At 42.2% G+C, this 19668-nt stretch overlaps 1 protein-coding gene across 1 annotated transcript; it reads left to right on the top strand.

Annotated features, from left to right (window-relative positions):
* The first annotated feature begins 699 nt into the window (after nucleotides 1-699).
* Nucleotides 700-17640, top strand: tnfsf11 (TNF superfamily member 11). The gene is made up of 4 exons (XM_085765460.1): nucleotides 700-1043; nucleotides 4634-4669; nucleotides 11573-11699; nucleotides 15870-17640. The coding sequence occupies exons 1-4, from the start codon at nucleotides 756-758 to the stop codon at nucleotides 16298-16300; spliced, it is 882 nt and encodes a 293-aa protein (XP_085621586.1). The 5' UTR covers nucleotides 700-755; the 3' UTR covers nucleotides 16301-17640.
* The last annotated feature ends 2028 nt before the right edge of the window (nucleotides 17641-19668 follow it).

Below are 19668 nucleotides of genomic sequence, written 5' to 3' on the forward strand. Positions count from 1 at the left end.
ATAAAAGAGTCAAAGTGCTATTCTTTTTTGATAACACATTCATTTTGTGCTTTATTCATGAAAATTTACACACATTTTCAAAATTAGGGTTATGGGCTTTTTATGTGTTTACGTGCATTTTTTTTTCTTTCATTTTATTCTTATTTTTCTAAGTTCTAAGTCTAACTGTGAATGTGTGTCTGCATGTGTTCATGTGTGTGTGTGTGTGTGTGTGTGTGTGTGTGTGTGCGTGTGTGTGTGTGTGTGTGTGTGTGTGTGTGTGTGTGTGTGTGTGTGTGTGTCTCTGTGTGTGTGTCACCGGGGGTGTGGACGCGCTCGCGCGGAGGGGGTGGATTACGTCTTCCTGCGTGTCTCAGTCTTCGCCATAAAGAGCTCCTCGCGCTGCTCTTTACCTGTCGCGCTCAGTCTCTTTCTCTCTCAGGTCCAGGATCAGTTTGCTGCCGCTGCTGTCGTTTCGTTTCGCTCTTTCTTTTCTTTCCCGTCGATCGGTCTGTGTGTGTGTGTGTGTGTGTGTGTGTGCCTGAGGACCGTATCCCCCCCTGTGATTGGCTGCAGCGGGAGCAGAACGCGCTGCCTTCAGTTCAGTTCAGCCCACCCACCACCCACCCAGGCTGATTCTAGAGCCTCTTGTTGCCTCCTTCCTCCTTTCTCCGGTGCAGTGAGTCTGGACGTGGCCGTGGGGCTGAGCAGCAGCAGCAGCAGCAGCTTTAACAGCAGCAGCAGACGGAGCAGCAGCAGCACAGCGCAGCAGCATCATGGCAGCTACCCACCACCACCACCACAACAGCAACGAGTACCGCGGCTACCTGCGGAACACGGTGCACATGGAGGCGGGCCAGGGCCAGGGCCAGGGCCAGGGCCAGGGCCACGGCCAGGGCCAGGGCCACGGCCAGGGCCAGCAGCAGCACCGCTTCAGCCCGGTGCAGGGCTCCTCTGAGTCCACGTACCGGCCGCTCCTCTTCGGGACCCTGGCTGTTATGGGATTGCTTCAGGTGGCGTCCAGCGTGGCGATCTTGTTACACCTGACAGGTTACCTGCAAGAGGTAGGTAGGCACAAGTAGACAACCACAACCCAGCAGCATGGCTCAGCTCAGCTCAGCTCAGCTCGGCTTGACTTGGCTTCTCTTCCCGCTGCGCACTGACACTCTTTTTTACTTCTTTCAAGTCTATTTTCACTTGAAATAAGTAGAAAAATGCAGTGACAGTGGAGCAAGTTTTTCTTTCTTATTACGAGCACAAAAAATTTGCTTCCACTGGCAGATTTTTCTACTTATTTCAAGTGAAAATTAGTTTGAAACAAGTGAAAATGATCTAAAAATAAGATTATTTTTAAGGTGATGAGTCTTGTTTTAAGTGGAAAGAGGTTAGTTTTGACTAGAAATGAGACATATTCTTGGAAAGATTTTGGTTTTTTTGCAGTGTGTCGGTGTCTTCGGGTCCAGTCAGTCGGTGCGTAAATATTGACCAACAGTTCGCTACAAGGCTGTGACTGAGCGCGCGGCCGGAGAGTCAACTTTATGATGTCATAAAGGCAGATTAAAAGTTTCCCAGCTCCTTGTAAAGCTGGCGGCACGCGCTCTCTGAAGTCACAGTATTATAGGTGTAATCTAAACCAGAGGAGGCACCGACCGACACCTCTGTCTGCACCGTGTGTGTGCGCGCAGGGCTGGCTGTGTGTGTGTGTTTTCCTGCACGGTGGCAGCAGCAGTGTGTGTGTGTGTGTGTGTGTGTGTGTGTGTGTGTGTGTTGTGTGTATGTGTGTGTCTCTTTGAAGGCTGATAGCATCTCCACAGCGCTGCGCTGAAAAACTTTCCACGGCTCAGTCGCTCTGCGGAGATTTCACTCACTCACTCACTCAACTCGCGAGTATTTTCCACAGTTGAGTCCGATAACATCTGAGCTGCACGACACAACACAAATGTCAGCATGTGTGTGTGTGTGTGTGTGTGTGTGTGTGTGCTTGATGTCCTGTTTGCTACAGATACAGATGTTTTCCCTCCTCCTGCAGCAGCAGCAGCAGCAGCAGCAGCAGCAGCAGCAGCAGCACTCTGCAGTCTGTTTACATGTGATCATGGTTTGTGTTTGTAATCCGTCCTGCAGCTCTGAGCTCTGGAGAAGTTCAAGTTCAGCCTGGATTGTTCTGACAGTTGCAATCACAGCAGCTCATCCATCTCTCCATGCACGCTCCACCGGCGCCTGTCAGCTGCTGCTTCCTTGTTGCTGCTGCTTGTTGTTAGTTGTTAGTTAGTTAGTTAGTTAGTTAGTTAGTTAGTTAGTTAGTTAGTTAGTTAGTTGGCTAGTTAGTTTATGTTGGTTTGGAGCTGGAGATTTGTCAAGTTTCAACAAGTGAAGCAGGGCCGTTGTATAGGGGAGAAAGGTGATGAATTCTAGGGGCCCAGCGCCCAGTAGTAGGGCCCCAAAAAACCCCAGTACTCTAATCTTTGTACGACTGAATTATTCTGCTTTCAACATTCAGCAGCTTTCAGCATTCAACCGTATTTCCTTCAGGAAATGCATTCTCTAGTTCTGCATAAGACCCTGACTAATAGGCTACTCGTAGTAATGCTGCATTAGCATCAAAAGAAAGTAGGCTACTTTTTTTTTTTTTTGCGTTGCATTGCATACGAACTGATGGATAAGAGGCAAAAACGTCTTCCCAGACAAATACAAGTCCAGTTGCCTATACGATTCAATTTGCCCAGAAAAGAACGAGGACCTGGATGAATGAGAATATCCATAGACAAAGTATAGGCTAAATAAAAAATGCGTATACATACAGTACGTAGTCTAAGAAAAAAAAAAAGTGGAAAAGTCAGGGGATTAGGGGGCCCACTTTAGTGTTCTTTAAGGGGGCCCAGAATTCCTAGCAACGGCCCTGAGTGAAGTGAGCTGAGCGCATGTCTGCTGTGTGGCAAGGCCGTAATTACCATATACATTGGGGGACACACATCCAACACATCCCCCCAATATTCAGATATGCTCAAAATGCCCCCCACCCCCTCATATATATAGCTATCTGATTAAAAAATAAAAAAGTATCCCATGTGTCAGCGACTTTACCGTACTTTCCGGTCTATATACAGTATAAGCAGCACCAGCTAAATTTGAAAAGAAAATAGGCTACATATATAGGCTGCACTTGAATATAAGCTGCAGGTTTTCGTGTTGAAACATGAGATATTTACACAGAAAGACAGTAGGGAACTGTGGAAGTCCGCTCGCTTTTCCGCTGTTTTGGTTACGCTCCTCTCGCCCATGTGCATTTGTTGATAACAAAAGAGAGAGATTTGGTCCCCCCCAATGTTGATTCCATGGTTACGGCCTTGGCTCTGTGTGTGTGTGAGGATGCTCCAAGACAGTTCACCTGAGGGGGGGTGGGAGCATCGGTTGGATTTCTGTGGCACAAACAGCCTGCAGTGTTGTAGACAGTCGCTAGTTATTGTGTGTTGGATCTGAGCCAGAGAGGGAAAAAAGGAAAGTACACTGCAAAAACTCAAAATCTTTCCAAGAATATTTGTCTTATTTCTTGTCAAAATGTCTCATTTCTAGTCAAAACTAATCTCTTTCCACTTAAAATAAGACTCATCACCTAAAAATTAACTTGTTTTTAGATCATTTTCACTTGTTTCAAACACATTTTCACTTGAAATTAGTAGAAAAATCTGCCAGTGAAAGCAAGTTTTTTGTGCTTGTAATAAGAAAGAAAAACTTGCTCCACTGTCAGATTATTTTAAGTGAAAATCTGCTTGAAAGAAGGAGAAAGTGTCTAAAAACAAGCTACTTTTTAATGTAATGCGTCTTACTTTAAGTAGAATGAGATTTGTTTTGACTAGAAATGACATTTTGACTAAAAATAAGACAAATATTCTTGGTAAGATATTTGATTTTTTGCAGTGTAGGAGGAGGAGGAGGAGAGAGGATATAAAAGTTAATAGCTGCGATCATGTGTTAGCCTACATACATGTGGATCAGATCAGATGATGATGATGAGAGGATGTCTGGGAGGGATTAGAGCATCCCTCGGTTACCCAGCAGCCCGAGGGGCGCTGCATGTGAACACGGTCTGCCTTCAACACCTGTCCAGCTGCCCGCAGATACGTAGGAATGTGCTGAACTGACTGAGCAGCTTTAAAAACATGAGGGCTGAAGTGTGTGTGTGTGTGTGTGTGTGTGTGTGTCTTTGTGCATGAAGCTGCACGTACAGTAGTATGCATGTCACGAAAACCTGCGGGCGATTGCTGTGTGAATAAAATGCACATTAACGGAGAAACAACAGTGAGACCCAACTATAACGTCTCCAAAGCACTTTCTTTCGCCTTGTGAGTCTGTGGCGTGCGGAGTGACATGCGGAAAATAGCTTAACCTCCCACTCCCACACACACACACACACACACACACACACACACACACACACACACACACACACAGAGACTCATATAAACATCCAAACTGAGTTGCCGTTTGTCTTCCTGTAAGTTTTGTGAAACATCCCAGCCTCCCACACCACACCACCACCACCACCTGTCAGGACGAAGCTTCTCAGAACTGATAGTTAAGTTAGTGATGATGATGATGATGATGATGATGATGTCATTGACCTCTCTGACCACGACTCCTCTGCTTCTGTTTCCAGGTAGATTTATCCGCAGCACCGCACCGGCCCATTGAGGTGAGTCTGTCTGACCCCTGGTTGACCCACAGTAACACACACACACACACACACACACACACACGCACGCACGCACGCACGCACGCACGCACGCACGCACGCACACACACACACACACACACACACACACACACACACACACACACACACACACACACACACACACACACAACATTACACGCATATCTGTGGTTTGAGTGTGAAACATTGAAGCTCCTTTAGTATAAAGGTAGATGTTTGTGTTAAAGCTCCATACAGTATAAAGGTAGATGTCTGTGTTAAAGCTCCATACAGTATAAAGGTAGATGTTTGTGTTAAAGCTCCATACAGTATAAAGGTAGATGTCTGTGTTAAAGCTCCATACAGTATAAAGGTAGATGTTTGTGTTAAAGCTCCATACAGTATAAAGGTAGATGTTTGTATTAAAGCTCCATACAGTATAAAGGTAGATGTCTGTGTTAAAGCTCCATACAGTATAAAGGTAGATGTTTGTATTAAAGCTCCATACAGTATAAAGGTAGATGTTTGTATTAAAGCTCCATACAGTATAAAGGTAGATGTTTGTGTTAAAGCTCCATACAGTATAAAGGTAGATGTTTGTATTAAAGCTCCATACAGTATAAAGGTAGATGTCCATGTGTAGTGTGATTATAAAGCAGCTCTAGGTTCTATATTAATACTGTGAAAGTATCAAAGCCTCAGTCCACAGAGAAATGCACACAGCCTGTATTCAGAAACTGAGCCTTAAAACCAGCCGTCAGGACTTCCTGTCACTTTGTGATGTCATAACTAAGCCCCGCCCCCTCACCACCACTTGGACCCACCATCCATCCAACAACAACTTTGCAGGATTTGTGGTTTCTGAGTGTTTTATTCTGAAATCTGCTCTGTTTTGATTTAATCACTTTAGAAAACAGTCAGCCAATCAGAAGAGAGACTCAGAGGTCTCCTGTCTTCTGATTGGCTGACACCGACCTGTTGTTTCTAGAGCTCCAGAGAGAAGCTGAGAGAGACAGAGAGGAGATGGAAAACTACACTGAGATGGTTTTTGGTTCCTACAACCACAAATATATCTCCTCATGATCGACACTTCAAAAAATCAAACACAGAAAAAGAAGAATGAAAATCTGGAGCTTTAATTAATAAGCAGTTTGCTGTTATTCCAGTTTCTGGTTGCATGTAAAACTGCTGGAGAAACAAAGTCACAGTTCACACAGGCCAATATCATAATAATAATAATACTAAAAGAAATCGACCACTCACAGGGTATTTCCTCCTGTTACTGTTGAGGAGGAGGAGGAAGTACAGTGTGTGTGTGTGTGTGTGTGTGTGTGTGTGTGTGTGTGTGTGTCTGTGTGTGTGTGTGTCTGTGTGTGTGATGCAATTACATTTGAGTTACAGCAGCAGCAGCAAAAAAAAACAAAAAACTAGATAAATAAATGAGATAATCATCTGTGATTTTTCACATGGGTGTGTTTCCAGCTACTGTAGAGTAGAGCAGCAGCAGCAGCAGCAGCAGCAGCAGCATTAAAGGGATAGTTCACCCAAAATTGAAATTGCACTCATTATCTCCTCCCCCTCATGTGGACTAAGGGCTGGGAGAAGTTTCAGAGTCCTCCGTCCCTTCTCTGAGTTACAGGGGGTCTCGGCGTAGCAGTGCATGTCCATATAACGGTTGCAAATGGATACCAAAAAATGAAATAAGTCTATTTTTCAAGCTTGTTTTGTAGCAGAAGCTTCTCGAAGCTCCTCTTCCCGGTTCGTCAGATTTGGACGAACTGAGAAGAGGAGCTTCAGCTACAAACAAGTTTGAAATATAGACTTATTTCATTTTTTTCGGGACAATTTTTCGCAATTTCGGGGCTTCAATACAAGACGGACATTACATACGAGCAGCATGGAGGTATCTGGATGTTTTTTGGTGTGTCTTTTTGTTACGAAGACAGTTGGTATCCATTTGCAACCGTTATATGGACATGCACTGCTACGCCGAGACCCCCTGTAACTCAGAGAAGCCACGGAGGACTCTGAAACTTCTCCCAGCCCTTAGTCCACATGAGGGGGAGTAGGTAATGAGGGAATTGAACTATCCCTTTAACAGCAGCAGCAGCGGTCAGGTCTCTGAGCCTGGGCCGAGGTCGGACAACACCTGACCTGTCTCTGAGGATTTATTCATAATATTCTCTCCATGAGTTTGGTTAATCGTGCGCTGACACAAAGACGTTTTTCTTTTTTTCCTCTTTTCGTTTTACTGCATGGACTATTAGTGAGTCACTCTCTGGCGTCAGCGGTTGCTCAGTCCGTGTTCCTCCGATGATCAGCAGTAGCATGAGGGAGTTGTAAAGTAGGAATTCTTAATTGCTGAAGTCATTTTCTTTCTCTTCTTTTTTTTCTCTCCTCTCTAATCCCTTTTTGGAAGTCACCGCCTGTTTTCTGGCACAGGACTTGCAGAGCGAGAGAAAAAAAAAACCCATCCAGGAAGTAAAATAACAGAGGATAAAAGAGCTGCTGTGCTTCACTAGTGTTTGGTTTCCCATAATGCTTTAATTTCCTTTGAAATCATGTATTTGTGTTTGCCCTTGGCATCCCTGGCGGAGCACTTACACAAACCACCCACCCAGCCTGTCTTTGGACTGAGGAGGCTCATTGTGTTGTTAGCCCTTTGGCTGTTTCCCATGGTGCACTGGGGGGAGGGAGGAGGGGAGGGGAAGGGGAGCAGAAGGAGAGCATGCTGGGAGCTTTATGAGGTGTCAGGGTGACAGGTTGTGTCGGGGTCGGCTCTCTGCGGACGGCGCAAGGGGGATTCGGCTCTGCAGCGTGTTTGATGTGAGACAGGATGTTCAGGCTCGACCCCGACCTTCACCCCGACCCCGGACCGGTCCAGTCCAGTCCCAGTCCTGTGTGGTCAGTTCGATCACGGGGAGTGGTGAGCTCACTGCAAAAACTCAAAATCTTTCCAAGAATATTTCAGGTTCAGGTTCAGGTTCAGGTTACTTTATTGATACCCAAGGGTCGAGAGTTAAACAAGCAACAGAAAACGAACAATCAAATCAGAAACGGGGCATTTAAAAAGAACACAATACACATAAACCAAGAGACAGCTTGGACTCGACAGAAAGTGCTGCAGTTCATGAAATAAATATAGAGAGTAAAAACATGAAACTAAAAACACATAGTTGAAATAGTTTTAAAAAAAAACACCAAGAGCAAAATTTCCTACAAGTTAAGAGTAAATATATAAATGAATAAAAGCAATGAGATAAAAAAAAAAGGGCATACATCATGCTCCGAAAAGTGACTTGTGCAGCTTTTGTGCAAACTACAGTACAGCTTGTTTACCAGTGTTACTGCAGCTGGAACAAAGCTGTTTTTATAACGTTTTGTTCTGCAGTATGGGACTGACAACCTCCGTCCAGAGGGAAGAAACTGGAATTCACTGTGCAAGGGGTGCACTGCAAGCTGTCATTTAAAATGGTCCTGACTATCCGCTGTAACTGTTCAGCTGTGGCTCGCCTATCAGCTTACTTGACCATTTCACTATTTGATTTGTCTTGTTTCTTGTCAAAATGTCAAAACTAATCTCTTTCCACTTTAAATAAGACTCGTCACCTAAAAATTAACTTGTTTTTAGATCATTTTCACTTGTTTCAAACAAATTTTCACTTGAAATAAGTAGAAAAATCTGCCAGTGAAAGCAAGTTTTTTGTGCTTGTAATAAGAAAGAAAAACTTGCTCCACTGTCAGATTTTTCTACTTATTTCAAGTGAAAATAGACTTGAAATGAGTAAAAAGTGTCTAAAAACAAGCTGCTTTTTATTTGATGAGTCTTATTTTAAGTATAATGAGATTTGTTTTGACTAGGGTTAAATGACCCTGATGAAGGCCACAAAGGTCAAATTAAGTTGTTTTTTCATATCGCAAGTGTTGCTGGAACTCCTTTTGAACATTTGTTTTGACTAGAAATGACATTTTGACTAGAAATAAGACAAATATTCTTGGTAAGATGTTGAGTTTTTGCAGTGCATCACATCACAGGAGCATGATGATGAATCAGATGCAGCTCCGGAGCCAAATGAGTGTAAGGAGATCTGAGCGGCGGTGCAGGATGAAACACAAGAGACACTTCTTCACTTCACGGTGGCCAGACTGACTCTCTCTCTCGCTCTTCTTTTGTTCTGAAGACACTGCAGCAACCTCACATCTACATAATGGAGCCGCTGAATGATGCACTGTAAAAAAAACTCTTTCCAAGAATATTTGTCTTATTTCTTGTCAAAATGTCTCATTTCTAGTCAAAACTAAACTCTTTTCACTTTAAATAAGACTCATCACCTAAAAGTCAACTTGTTTTTAGATCATTTTCACTTGTTTCAAACAAATTTTCACTATAATAAGTAGAAAAATCTGCCAGTGAAAGTTTTTTGTGCTTGTAATAAGAAAGAAAAACTCTGATTTTCAGATTATTCTACTTATTTCAAATGAAAATAGACTTGAAATATGGTATAATGAGATTTGTTTTGACTAGAAATGACATTTTGACTAGAAATAAGACAAATATTCTTGATAAGAGTTTGAGTTTTTGCAGAGTGTGCGTGTCCGAGCTGCTGCAGGACCGAGCATGTGCCGTCACCGCGTTGCACTTTACTTCCCGATCATCAGAGTGTAGACGAGGAAGCTGCTGCTGCTCAGTTGAAATAATCTCCTCTGCTCGGTTAAAGAGGTAACGACGTGGTCTCGCCGCAAATCAAGATAGATCCCACAGCGCCGGGCCAAGTGGGAGCGCGTTCACAGTTTACTCTGCAGCCGCGCTTCTGGCAGCACGTTGTTTACTCCCGTCGCCTCGTCTCGTTCCCAAGACGCTGCTGCTGCTGCTGCTGCTGCTGCTGCTGCTGCTGCTGCTGCTGCTGCTGCTGCTGCTTTATAAACATGTTTGTGCAGCAGATTTGTTTTGGGACGGACGGATGGACGGTCACGGTGCTAATCTTAGTTTTTCACAGCCGCGTGAACGTGTCTGGGACTCGGGGGCTGTGAACAAATACACAAATACATGACAGTAATATTAGCACAGAACAGGTGCTGTGTTGGTGTTGGTGGCTGCACTGCACTTTATTTGGAGTGTGTTGCAGTGTTTGTGCTCCGAGGCGCTGTCTGTCTGTGTGTGTGTGTGTGTTTGGGTGTGTGTGTGTGTGTGTGTGTTTTATAAGTAGGGAGGAATGTGTTTAAAACATTCAATCCATTTCAACACTTTGAGTTTGCCAGTCCTTGTCTTTTTTTAGGAGTTGGCACAGACAAGCGAGACGACGACGGCGATGATGATGATGATGATGGTGGTGATAGCGCTGCCAGGATACCTGAGGTTACTGGAGCAGAAGAGAAAATCATAGAACAAGTTAAAACACCTTCAGGATGTAATAAACATCTCCACCACCTTGGAGATCTGCTATTTATCTGCTGCTGCTGCAGATACTGACAACACTGCACTGATTCTCGCTTTGTTTTAAGTGAAACTGTGACTGTGTGAGGCGGCGGCAGCAGGTAGAGGCAGAGAGAGAAAACAAAACACTTAACGCCTGATAATTTAATCCTGAGAGCGTTGGCAGCTCTGCAGCAGTAAATGTTTACTTGCTTGGAAACCGTGTTTTCCTGGAGAGTATGTGCTCCGTCTTGCCTGAGGAAGGAGGACGACCCGGCTCAGACTGCAGCAGCATCATCATCATCATCATCATCATCATCGAATCCAGTCCAGATTCTTTTACACTGCAAAAACTCCAAATCTTTCCAAGAATATTTGTCTTATTTCTCGTCAAAATGTCTAATTTCTAGTCCAAACTAATCTATTTCCACTTTAAATAAGACTCATCACCTAAAAATTTACTTGTTTTTAGATCATTTTCACTTGTTTCAAACTCATTTTCACTTGAAATAAGTAGAAAAATCTGCCAGTGAAAGCAAGTTTTTTTGTGCTTGTAATAAGAAAGAAAAACTTGCTCCACTATCAGATTTTTCTACTTATTTCAAGTGAAAATCTGCTTGAAAGAAGTAAAAAGTGTCTAAAAACAAGCTACTTTTAATGTGATGAGTTTTATTTTAAGTATAATGAGATTTGTTTTGACTAGAAATGACATTTTGACTAGAAATAAGACAAATATTCATGGTAAGATTTTGAGTTTTTGCAGTGTAGTTTTTGTTTGGACTTTGGAGCTGTAAAGTTAAAGTTACGCTCAGCAGGAGGTCACACACACACACACAACTCGTCTGCCTGTGGTTCATACACACACACACACAGTAAATGCCAGAGAAGCAAGGCAAGGCAAAGTTATGTGTATAGCACAATTCATACACCAAGACATGCATTAAATCATACTAGACAGTAAAAATGCATTTAAAAAGAAAAGAGAAATAAGCCACGAAAAGAGACTTTTTTAAAAAGGCGAAGAAATACGACTTTATTGTGCATTCAACTTACCGGTAAATAAAATGGAAAATTATCTTTGGCAGTGGGTTAGGGTTATAAAACGTAACAGATGCTGTAACAACACACAAACAGTAGACAAACACATTGCTGAAGAAAAACAATGCATCATGTTACGTACAGTCATCATAAAAAATATATAAAAGTGCAGGAAGTGCTTTAAGCAGAGCGAGTTATACTCTGTGCTGAGTAGTAGATTAAAATTATTATTATTAAACTCATTGAAAGATGCTGCAAATAATAAAGTTTCAAGTTTCCTGATTTAAATAAAACCGACAGTTCGAGCAGATACAAGGCAGATTTACAAAGCTGTAGAAACGAGTTGGGTTAAATGAACACATGCACAATCAAACACACATGCACACCAAGGTATAAGATGTGTAGCTGTCCGTCAGTGTTTATTAAACAGCGTCTGTTGTGTTTTTCAGCAGGAGGTGCAGACCGAGCCGGTGCTCAACGCCCTGAGAGACAACAGGAAAGGCCGACGCTGCAAAACCCCCAGAGAGAGCCTCCCGTCAGCCCATCTACCAATCAGACGCTCTCAGGAGTATCCCAAGAGTGAGTCCACCTGCCGTCCCCTCATCGCAAACACTTTAACGTGACTTAAAGGGATACAAGTTCAACATTTTGGCAAATTGGCCCATTGCCATAATCCCTATAGTCATAGCAGTAGGTTCGTTACCTTTAATTGTCGGTGCAAGCTGTTTTTAGAACGGCGGAGCAGAGCCGTGAGCTGCTCAGAGCTACGCTACGGAGGCTCATTATGGGATTTCTTGGTTTCCCTTCATCAAACTCATCAAATACACAATCCAACAACTCCACAACGCTCTGGTGGACAAGTTGTGAGCTGCACATTCACCACGCTATGAGATAATAACACAACGTTACCAGACAGAGTTGTTTTAGAGGGAAATTCATGCAAAACCGCTGATGCGCGTTGCCTTCAGGGACAGTTTTTCATCAAGCAGTCTCTGTATTTTCCTCTAAAACAACTCTGTGTGGTAACGTTGTGTTAGTATCTCATAGCGTGGTGAATGTGCAGGTCACAACTTGTCCACCAGAGCGTTGTGGAGTTGTTGGATTGTGTATTTGATGAGTTTGATGAGGGAAACCAAGAAATCCCATAATGAGCCTCCGTAGCGTAGCTCTGAGCAGCTCACGGCTCTGCTCCGCCGTTCTAAAAATAGCTTGCACCGACAAATAAAGGTAACAAACCTACTGCTATGACTATAGGGATTATGTGCAATGGGCCACTTTGCCAAAAACGTTGAACTATCCCTTTAACGCTGCTCACACCTTCAGGCCGAGCTGTAACCTGAGAGTCTGATAAGTGGAGCTTTTAAATATTTACACACAGTAACCGAGCCTCAATAGGTGATAATATTATACACAGCCGGACCTCCCACTCTGTTAGTGTTTAATAACATCGGCTCCCTCGTTATTTCATTTCCTGTTTAAATTCCTCTTCAACAGCTCGTTGGACTATTTTTTTTTTTTTTTTGATGCATGTTTAATCCGAGTACCAGCAGGTTTCTGCCAAGGAGGAAGTTAATGTGGTCACCGTCTCTCCTTCCTGACTTACAGCATCGAATAATGGCAGGAAGCGTTTGTTACAGTATGATGTCATTTGGAAGTTGACCTTTGACCTCTCTGGATATAAAATGTTGTCACTTTCTTTTCTTTTTTTACCCATTAGACCTTTTGAGGTAGATTTTAATGTGTATGAACCTGTGAGTTGGAGACAACAGGCTGTTTAGTGGTTTAGTGACCATTGACCCACGTGGTGTTTGTGCCAGCGGTGGTGAAATCCTTCCTGGTCGTTGCTGATATGAACTCCTGGGAGCAGGACAACACGGACTTTGCTTTGTTTATTTGTTTATGATCGTAGGTTTGTTTAGTTTGCACAGTCGTGGAAGAGTCGGACAGGTTTTGCTTCTACACTGCAAAAACACCAAATCTTTCCAAGAATATTTGTCTTATTTCTTGTCAAAATGTCTAATTTCTAGTCAAAACTAATCTCTTTCCACTTTAAATAAGACTCATCACCTAAAAATTAACTTGTTTTTAGATAATTTTCACTTGTTTCAAACTAATTTTCACTTGAAATAAGTAGAAAAATCTGCCAGTGAAAGCAAGTTTTTTTGTGCTTGTAATAAGAAAGAAAAACTTGCTCCACTGTCAGATTTTTCTAGTTATTTCAAGTGAAAATAGACTTGAAATAAGTCAAAAGTGTCTAAAAACAAGCTACTTTTTTATGTATAACTATGTATGTAAATGTATAAATATACATATTTTAGGTATAATGAGATTTGTTTTGACTAGAAATGACATTTTGACTAGAAATAAGACAAATATTCTTGGTAAGATTTTGAGTTTTTGCAGTGTACCAGCTACAGTATCCCCGGTCCGGCCTCCATGCTTTTTTTTCAGTGGCGATTTTTGCAACAACAGCAACAACATGTTATAACCTGTTGTCTTGTAAAACACAGTGATGGCTAAAGCTAAAGCGCTTCCCAGCAAGTAACCACATCCAGCTGCAAACAGCTGCTCCTTCATGTGGAAAAACAGTGAACACGTTAGCAGAGATAATTCAGCGTTCCCTCTCTTTTTCGCTCCGTGTTTGTTCTCCACCAGCTCCAGAGAGGAAACATCTGGTTCTTCAGCTGCTAAATGCTGCTCCATCTGACTGAATGTCTGATGTTTGCTGGTGGAGCTTTATCTCTGAAATAGTGGTGCAATGATTAATTGACATTCAACAAAATTAGTCGCCAACCAAATCAATAGTCAGTGGCGTGCACAGACTTTTTGAAGGGCAGGGATGAAAAGGAAAAAAAAGGGCACGTATAGCGCGTCCTCGCCACTGAAGAAGGCACTTTAGCACACGTTTTGGCTCCTAGAGGACACTTTAGCACGTGTTTTGGCTCCTAGAGGGCACTTTAGCACACGTTTTGGCTCCCAGAGGACACTTTAGCACGCGTTTTGGCTCCCAGAGGGCACTTTAGCACACGTTTTGGCTCCCAGAGGGCACTTTAGCACACGTTTTGGCTTCTAGAGGGCACTTTAGCACGCGTTTTGGCTCCCAGAGGGCACTTTAGCACACGTTTTGGCTCCCAGAGGACACTTTAGCACGCGTTTTGGCTCCCAGAGGGCACTTTAGCACACGTTTTGGCTCCTAGAGGTCACTTTAGCACACGTTTTGGCTTCTAGAGGACACTTTAGCACACGTTTTGGCCCCCATGAGGACACTTTAGCACACGTTTTGGCTCTTAGAGGGCACTTTATCACGTGTTTTGGCTCTTAGAGGGCACTTTAGCACGTGTTTTGGCCCCCATGAGGGCACTTTAGCACGTGCTTTTCAACAATTGGGCCCCCCTTGTGCACGCCACTGTCAATAGTTGATTAGTTGGTAACATCATCGCCCATGTTTTTCACACTGTTAAACTGAACTGAACATAACTCCTTCCAATCTCTGCTGGGAACTGTGCAACAGCGACTGTAAAGTGTGTGTGTGTGCATGGGGGGCCGCTCAGATGTAGTGACTTTATCGTGCACAGACCCGTTACTTTCAATGTAGACGTGCGTCATGCGAACTCACTCTTAACCCAACACAACGCCGTAGCAGCGAACATTTGGTGCGACACGGTTGTTTTGTTGTGCACGGACCTGCTTCTTCCACTGTGTGAAAGGAGGAGGAAGCCCGTCTGTGGAAAGATTTCACCTGCGAGATGTAGAATAAGTTTTATAGAAGAGAAACGCACATTTCAGGACCGCTGACGTATCATCAGAACAGACATGTCCTGTGATTTTCATATTTAATGGAGGGGCAACAATACCTGACAGTGATATTCTCAGCTGTCCAAATAATAGCCACTGAGTAACTGTACGCTACGTAATCCGATAAGTCGATCAAAATATTCATTAGTTGCAGCCCTACTCAGCCTTAAAACAGCTGGATTAGACCAAAGAAAAGCAGAAGAGCAAAGTTGTTTGTGTCTGGACAGTTCAACAATGAGCTGCACTGCAAAAAGTCAAAAACTTTCCAAGAATATTTGTCTTATTTCTTGTCAAAATGTCTCATTTCTAGTCAAAACTAATCTCTTTCCACTTAAAATAAGACTCATCACCTAAAAATTAACTTGTTTTTAGATAATTTTCATTTGTTTCAAACTAATTTTCACTTGAAATAAGTAGAAAAATCTGCCATTGAAAGCAAATAATAAGAAAGAAAAACTTTCCCCACTATCAGATGCTTTCAAGTGAAAATATGCTTGAAAGAGGTAAAAAGTGTCTAAAAAACAAGCTGCTTTTTACTGTGATGAGTCTTATTTTAAGTAGAATGAGATTTGTTTTGGCTAGAAATAAGACAAATATTCTTGAAAAGAAAAACTTGCTCCACTATCAGATTTTTCTACTTATTTCAAGTGAAAATATGCTTGAAAGAGGTAAAAAGTGTCTGAAAACAAGCTGCTTTTTACTGTGATGAGTCTTATTTTAAGTAAAATGAGATTTGTTTTGGCTAGAAATGACATTTTGACTAGAAATAAGACAAATATTCTTGGTAAGATTTTGAGTTTTTGCAGTGTGAAGCTTAGTGTGAAGCTCCATAACGTCTATCACAAGTGTCTAACCCCTTATAAACTAATAAAAGATGAACTGACGATGATTTTAACCAGAAACCTTTTTGTCGTGTTGTGTTTCTTGTTTCCCGCTGCTCTTCTTGTGCAGAAGATGTGCGCCAGGCCATCACCATCGACTGGGAGGAGAAGCACGGCTACCACCACAAGATGGACTACGAGAAGGGCAAGCTGATGGTGAAGGAGCCGGGCTTCTACTACGTCTACGCCAAGACCTGCTTCCGCTACTACCGCGTCCCGGACGACGGCAGCCAGGCCGAGGCGCCGCAGGTGGACGTCAGCAACACGCAGCTCATCCAGTACGTCTTCCACGAGAGCATCAAGTGGAACAAGGCGGTGATGCTGATGAAGACGGGCAGCACCATGCGCTGGAACGACACCAGCTACAACATGTACTGCGCGCAGCAGGGCCGCGGCGTGCAGCTGGAGGAAGGGGACGCCCTGTTCGTCAACGTGTCCAACGCGTGGATGCTGGACCTGGAGGGAGAAGGGACGTACTTTGGTGCCATAAAGTTGGGTAACTGAAATGAAATCACAGAGAGAGAAAAGAGGAAAAAAACAAAACAAAAAAGACGTTTGGAGCGGACGTGCTACTGAACATTTGATATGCCAAAGAACCACTGTTAGTGATTTACAATGTTGGTCTGTCAAACAAAAGAAAAGTGTCTTCTTTTTCTTTTTTTTTTATATATTGTACATGTTTTGTCATGTTTTTCCATTGCTCTTGGATTCCTAGATGAGAGAAAAACACACCTTACCCCCACTCTGCAAAAAAACAAAACAAAAAAACTTCATCCAAAATAGCACTGGACTTTTTTTTTTCTTTTTTTTTTATACTGCGGTGGTTTGTATTGGGAAATTTCAATACATTTCAGTCAAGATTACAACATGTGTTTGTGCACTAATTAAACAAACCACGAGGGAGCAACTAAAAGGAAGTAAGTTTGTTGGCAAGAAGTGCAGCGAGAAAGGATTTATCAATGTTTATTGTTGGGGATGGAGGGATGGGGGGGTAAAAAACGTCCAAAAAGAACACTGTAGCTGATGGAGCATCTGTTTGTACTTAGCAGATTATCACCGGATAAAAATAACAAGACTTCCCGGCCTGCCTCTGACCCGTGGCAGCGAATGCACAAATGTTTTTCCTGCAAGGTTTTTTGTAAGTGTGAACGAGGCAGCGAGGCGTCCGCAGCGCAGTCAGTATCATCGGCTGCAGATTTACGACACCGCTGAAACACGACGCCGTGGAAGAGGAAGATTCACTGTTTTTTTTGTAGAAAAAAAAGATGGGAAAAAAGAAATTGGGAGGGAAAGAGAGAGAGAAACTCGTCTGTTATCCAGTCTTCTGTCTCTAAATCAAACCTAAAAACGAGTGGCCTGCTTCACTGGAGGCGATCACACACGACAATGTCGCTTCTTCAGCCGGCGGCGGAGGAGAAAAGAGGAGGAGGAGGAGGAAGAAGAGGAAGAGGAGGAGGAAGAAGTGACATCGGTTTATGTTTTATGACGATCAACAAGCGACGCAGATAGCTGGACTGTCTGACCGATCAATGACACGATCAATAGACTCTTTTGTCTTCTGACTTTAACCAGAGGAACCAAATTGAGTTTGGTTCATCTTTTTTTTTTTTTTTTTTAACTTAAATTCTGTTTTGTTTTTGTTTTGTTTTGTTTTTCATTTGGCTCTTCACTGAGGTAAATGGGAATATGCACTAAATATTTATTTATTAGCTCTAGAAGAAACAGAGACAGGTCATTGTTACAGTGACCTTTCGACTGTAAAAAATCATTTATATTTTATGTCTGTATGACATTCATTACGCAGCACTTAGAGGAAAATAGTAGACACGCTTTTTTTTTTTTTTTTTCTTATTAAAACACAGGGGCTTCATTTTAAATTCCATATTTATGTATCTTGATTTTGACAATTCTGTGTGCACTTGCCTAGCCAAAAGCAATATGGATATATTGTTTGGGGTTCCACTTTGTTTGGACAGTTCGCCTCCACAGAGTTCACGCTGCTCTCGTAACATTTCTTTTATCTTTGCAACAATGTTCAATAATGTGCAGACGAGAATGACACCATTCTGGTTTTTCCTTTAATTCCTCACCTGTCTTTACCTACACATAATCAATCAACTTATTATTAGTAAACCAAACATTTTAACGATCAGGTTTGACGTTAGAGAAACAGCTCGACTCTTCAACCTGTTGCAAAAAGCCTCTGTAGACTCTGTGGCAGGCGGGACTTTCAAAATAAAGCGCTCCCCCCCCGTTGTTTCTTCTACAAGATTGTAGCATACCTGTAAAAGTCTTCATATGATTTAATTCAGTGTTCTTTTTATTTATGTTTGTCTATGTTTTAATAATAAAAACAAAACTACTTTTGTAACAAGTGTTTCATGTGTTGAAGAGAGACGATCGGTCACAGAGAGAGTCGCTGCACTGTAGATATCAGATATGTGATGTGCAGTTTGATCACACTGCAAAAACTCACAATCTTTCCAAGAATATTTGTCTTATTTCTTGTCAAAATGTCTCATTTCTAGTCAAAACTAATCTCTTTCCACTTTAAATAAGACTCATCACCTAAAAATTAACTTGTTTTTAGATCATTTTCACTTGTTTCAACCTAATTTTCACTTAAAATAAGTAGAAAAATCTGCCAGTGAAAGCAAGTATTTTGTGCTTGAAGAAAAACTTGCTCCACTATCAGATTTTTCTACTTATTTCAATGAAAATGTGATTGAAAGAAGTAAAAAGTGTCTAAAAACAAGCTACTTTTTAATGTGATGAGTCTTATTTTAAGTAGAATGAGATTAGTTTTGACTAGAAATTACATTTTGACTAGAAATAAGACAAATATTCTTGGTAAGATTTTGAGTTTTTGCAGTGCATCTTCACCATCATCAGCTCTGGAAAAGTTCAGAGTCAAGTCACACTGCTGCTGCTGCTGCTGCTGCTGCTGCTGCTGCTGCTGTTGCTGCTGCTGCTGCTGAGTCAAACCCCCCCACAGCTCGTTATAGAGAGAAGCTGCACTGCTGAACTGCTGCTAACTCACAGCAGACGTTTGCAGCGAAGCAGCAGCAGCAGAGTGACCTGCACCAGAAACAAGAGCCAGACAAGCACCATGGGAATAATGATCAGAGTTTCATTACTTTACTTTACTGTAGTAGACCAAGGTTTAGTCAAACGGCTGGGCAGAAACCAACCCTGCCAGATAAGTACATTTGCCAAGTTTGGACATTTAGAAGACAATAATATTGCTGAAATTGTACTTTTCAGGTTGGGCCTGTGAATATTCTCATTTGTCCAGGTCATCGTTATCCCCAAAGAAATTTAAATTGACTGCAACTGGACTGGGTTATTTGTCTAGGAAGACGTTTCACCTCTCATCCAAGAGGCTTTATCAGTTCATGTAGCATCTGACCAGGCTGGGACTGGTACTTGTTTGTAATGTTTTGTAAAAGAATAGTTCATTAACTATGTGGGGACATATTATTATGGATATATAACACTTTTTAAAGGCTCTTTAACATATATTTGGGTGTTTGTCTTGAGCTTCCGGCGCCAATAATGTGAGAATTCACAAAAAATCTGTCATTTCTGTGTCCTGAGGTATCTCATCTCAACCCCAAATATACTGTATGTTAAAGAGCCTTTAATAAGGCATGTGGTTTTACCAGCTGTTCCCTCGGTTGTCATGCAGTGATGTCATTAGAGCTGTGATGTTTGATCATTGGGGGATTTTGACCGAAGCATGTCACAGAAAGATATGTCTTTAAGACACCTGGGAACTACACTGCAAAAACTCTAAATCTTACCAAGAATATTTGTCTTATTTCTAGTCAAAATGTCATTTCTAGTCAAAACTAATCTCATTCTACCTAAAA

The sequence above is a fragment of the Trachurus japonicus genome, chromosome 21 (assembly GCF_045865225.1).
Source record: "Trachurus japonicus isolate A0001 chromosome 21, Traja_1.0".
Taxonomy (NCBI): Eukaryota; Metazoa; Chordata; class Actinopteri; order Carangiformes; family Carangidae; genus Trachurus; species Trachurus japonicus.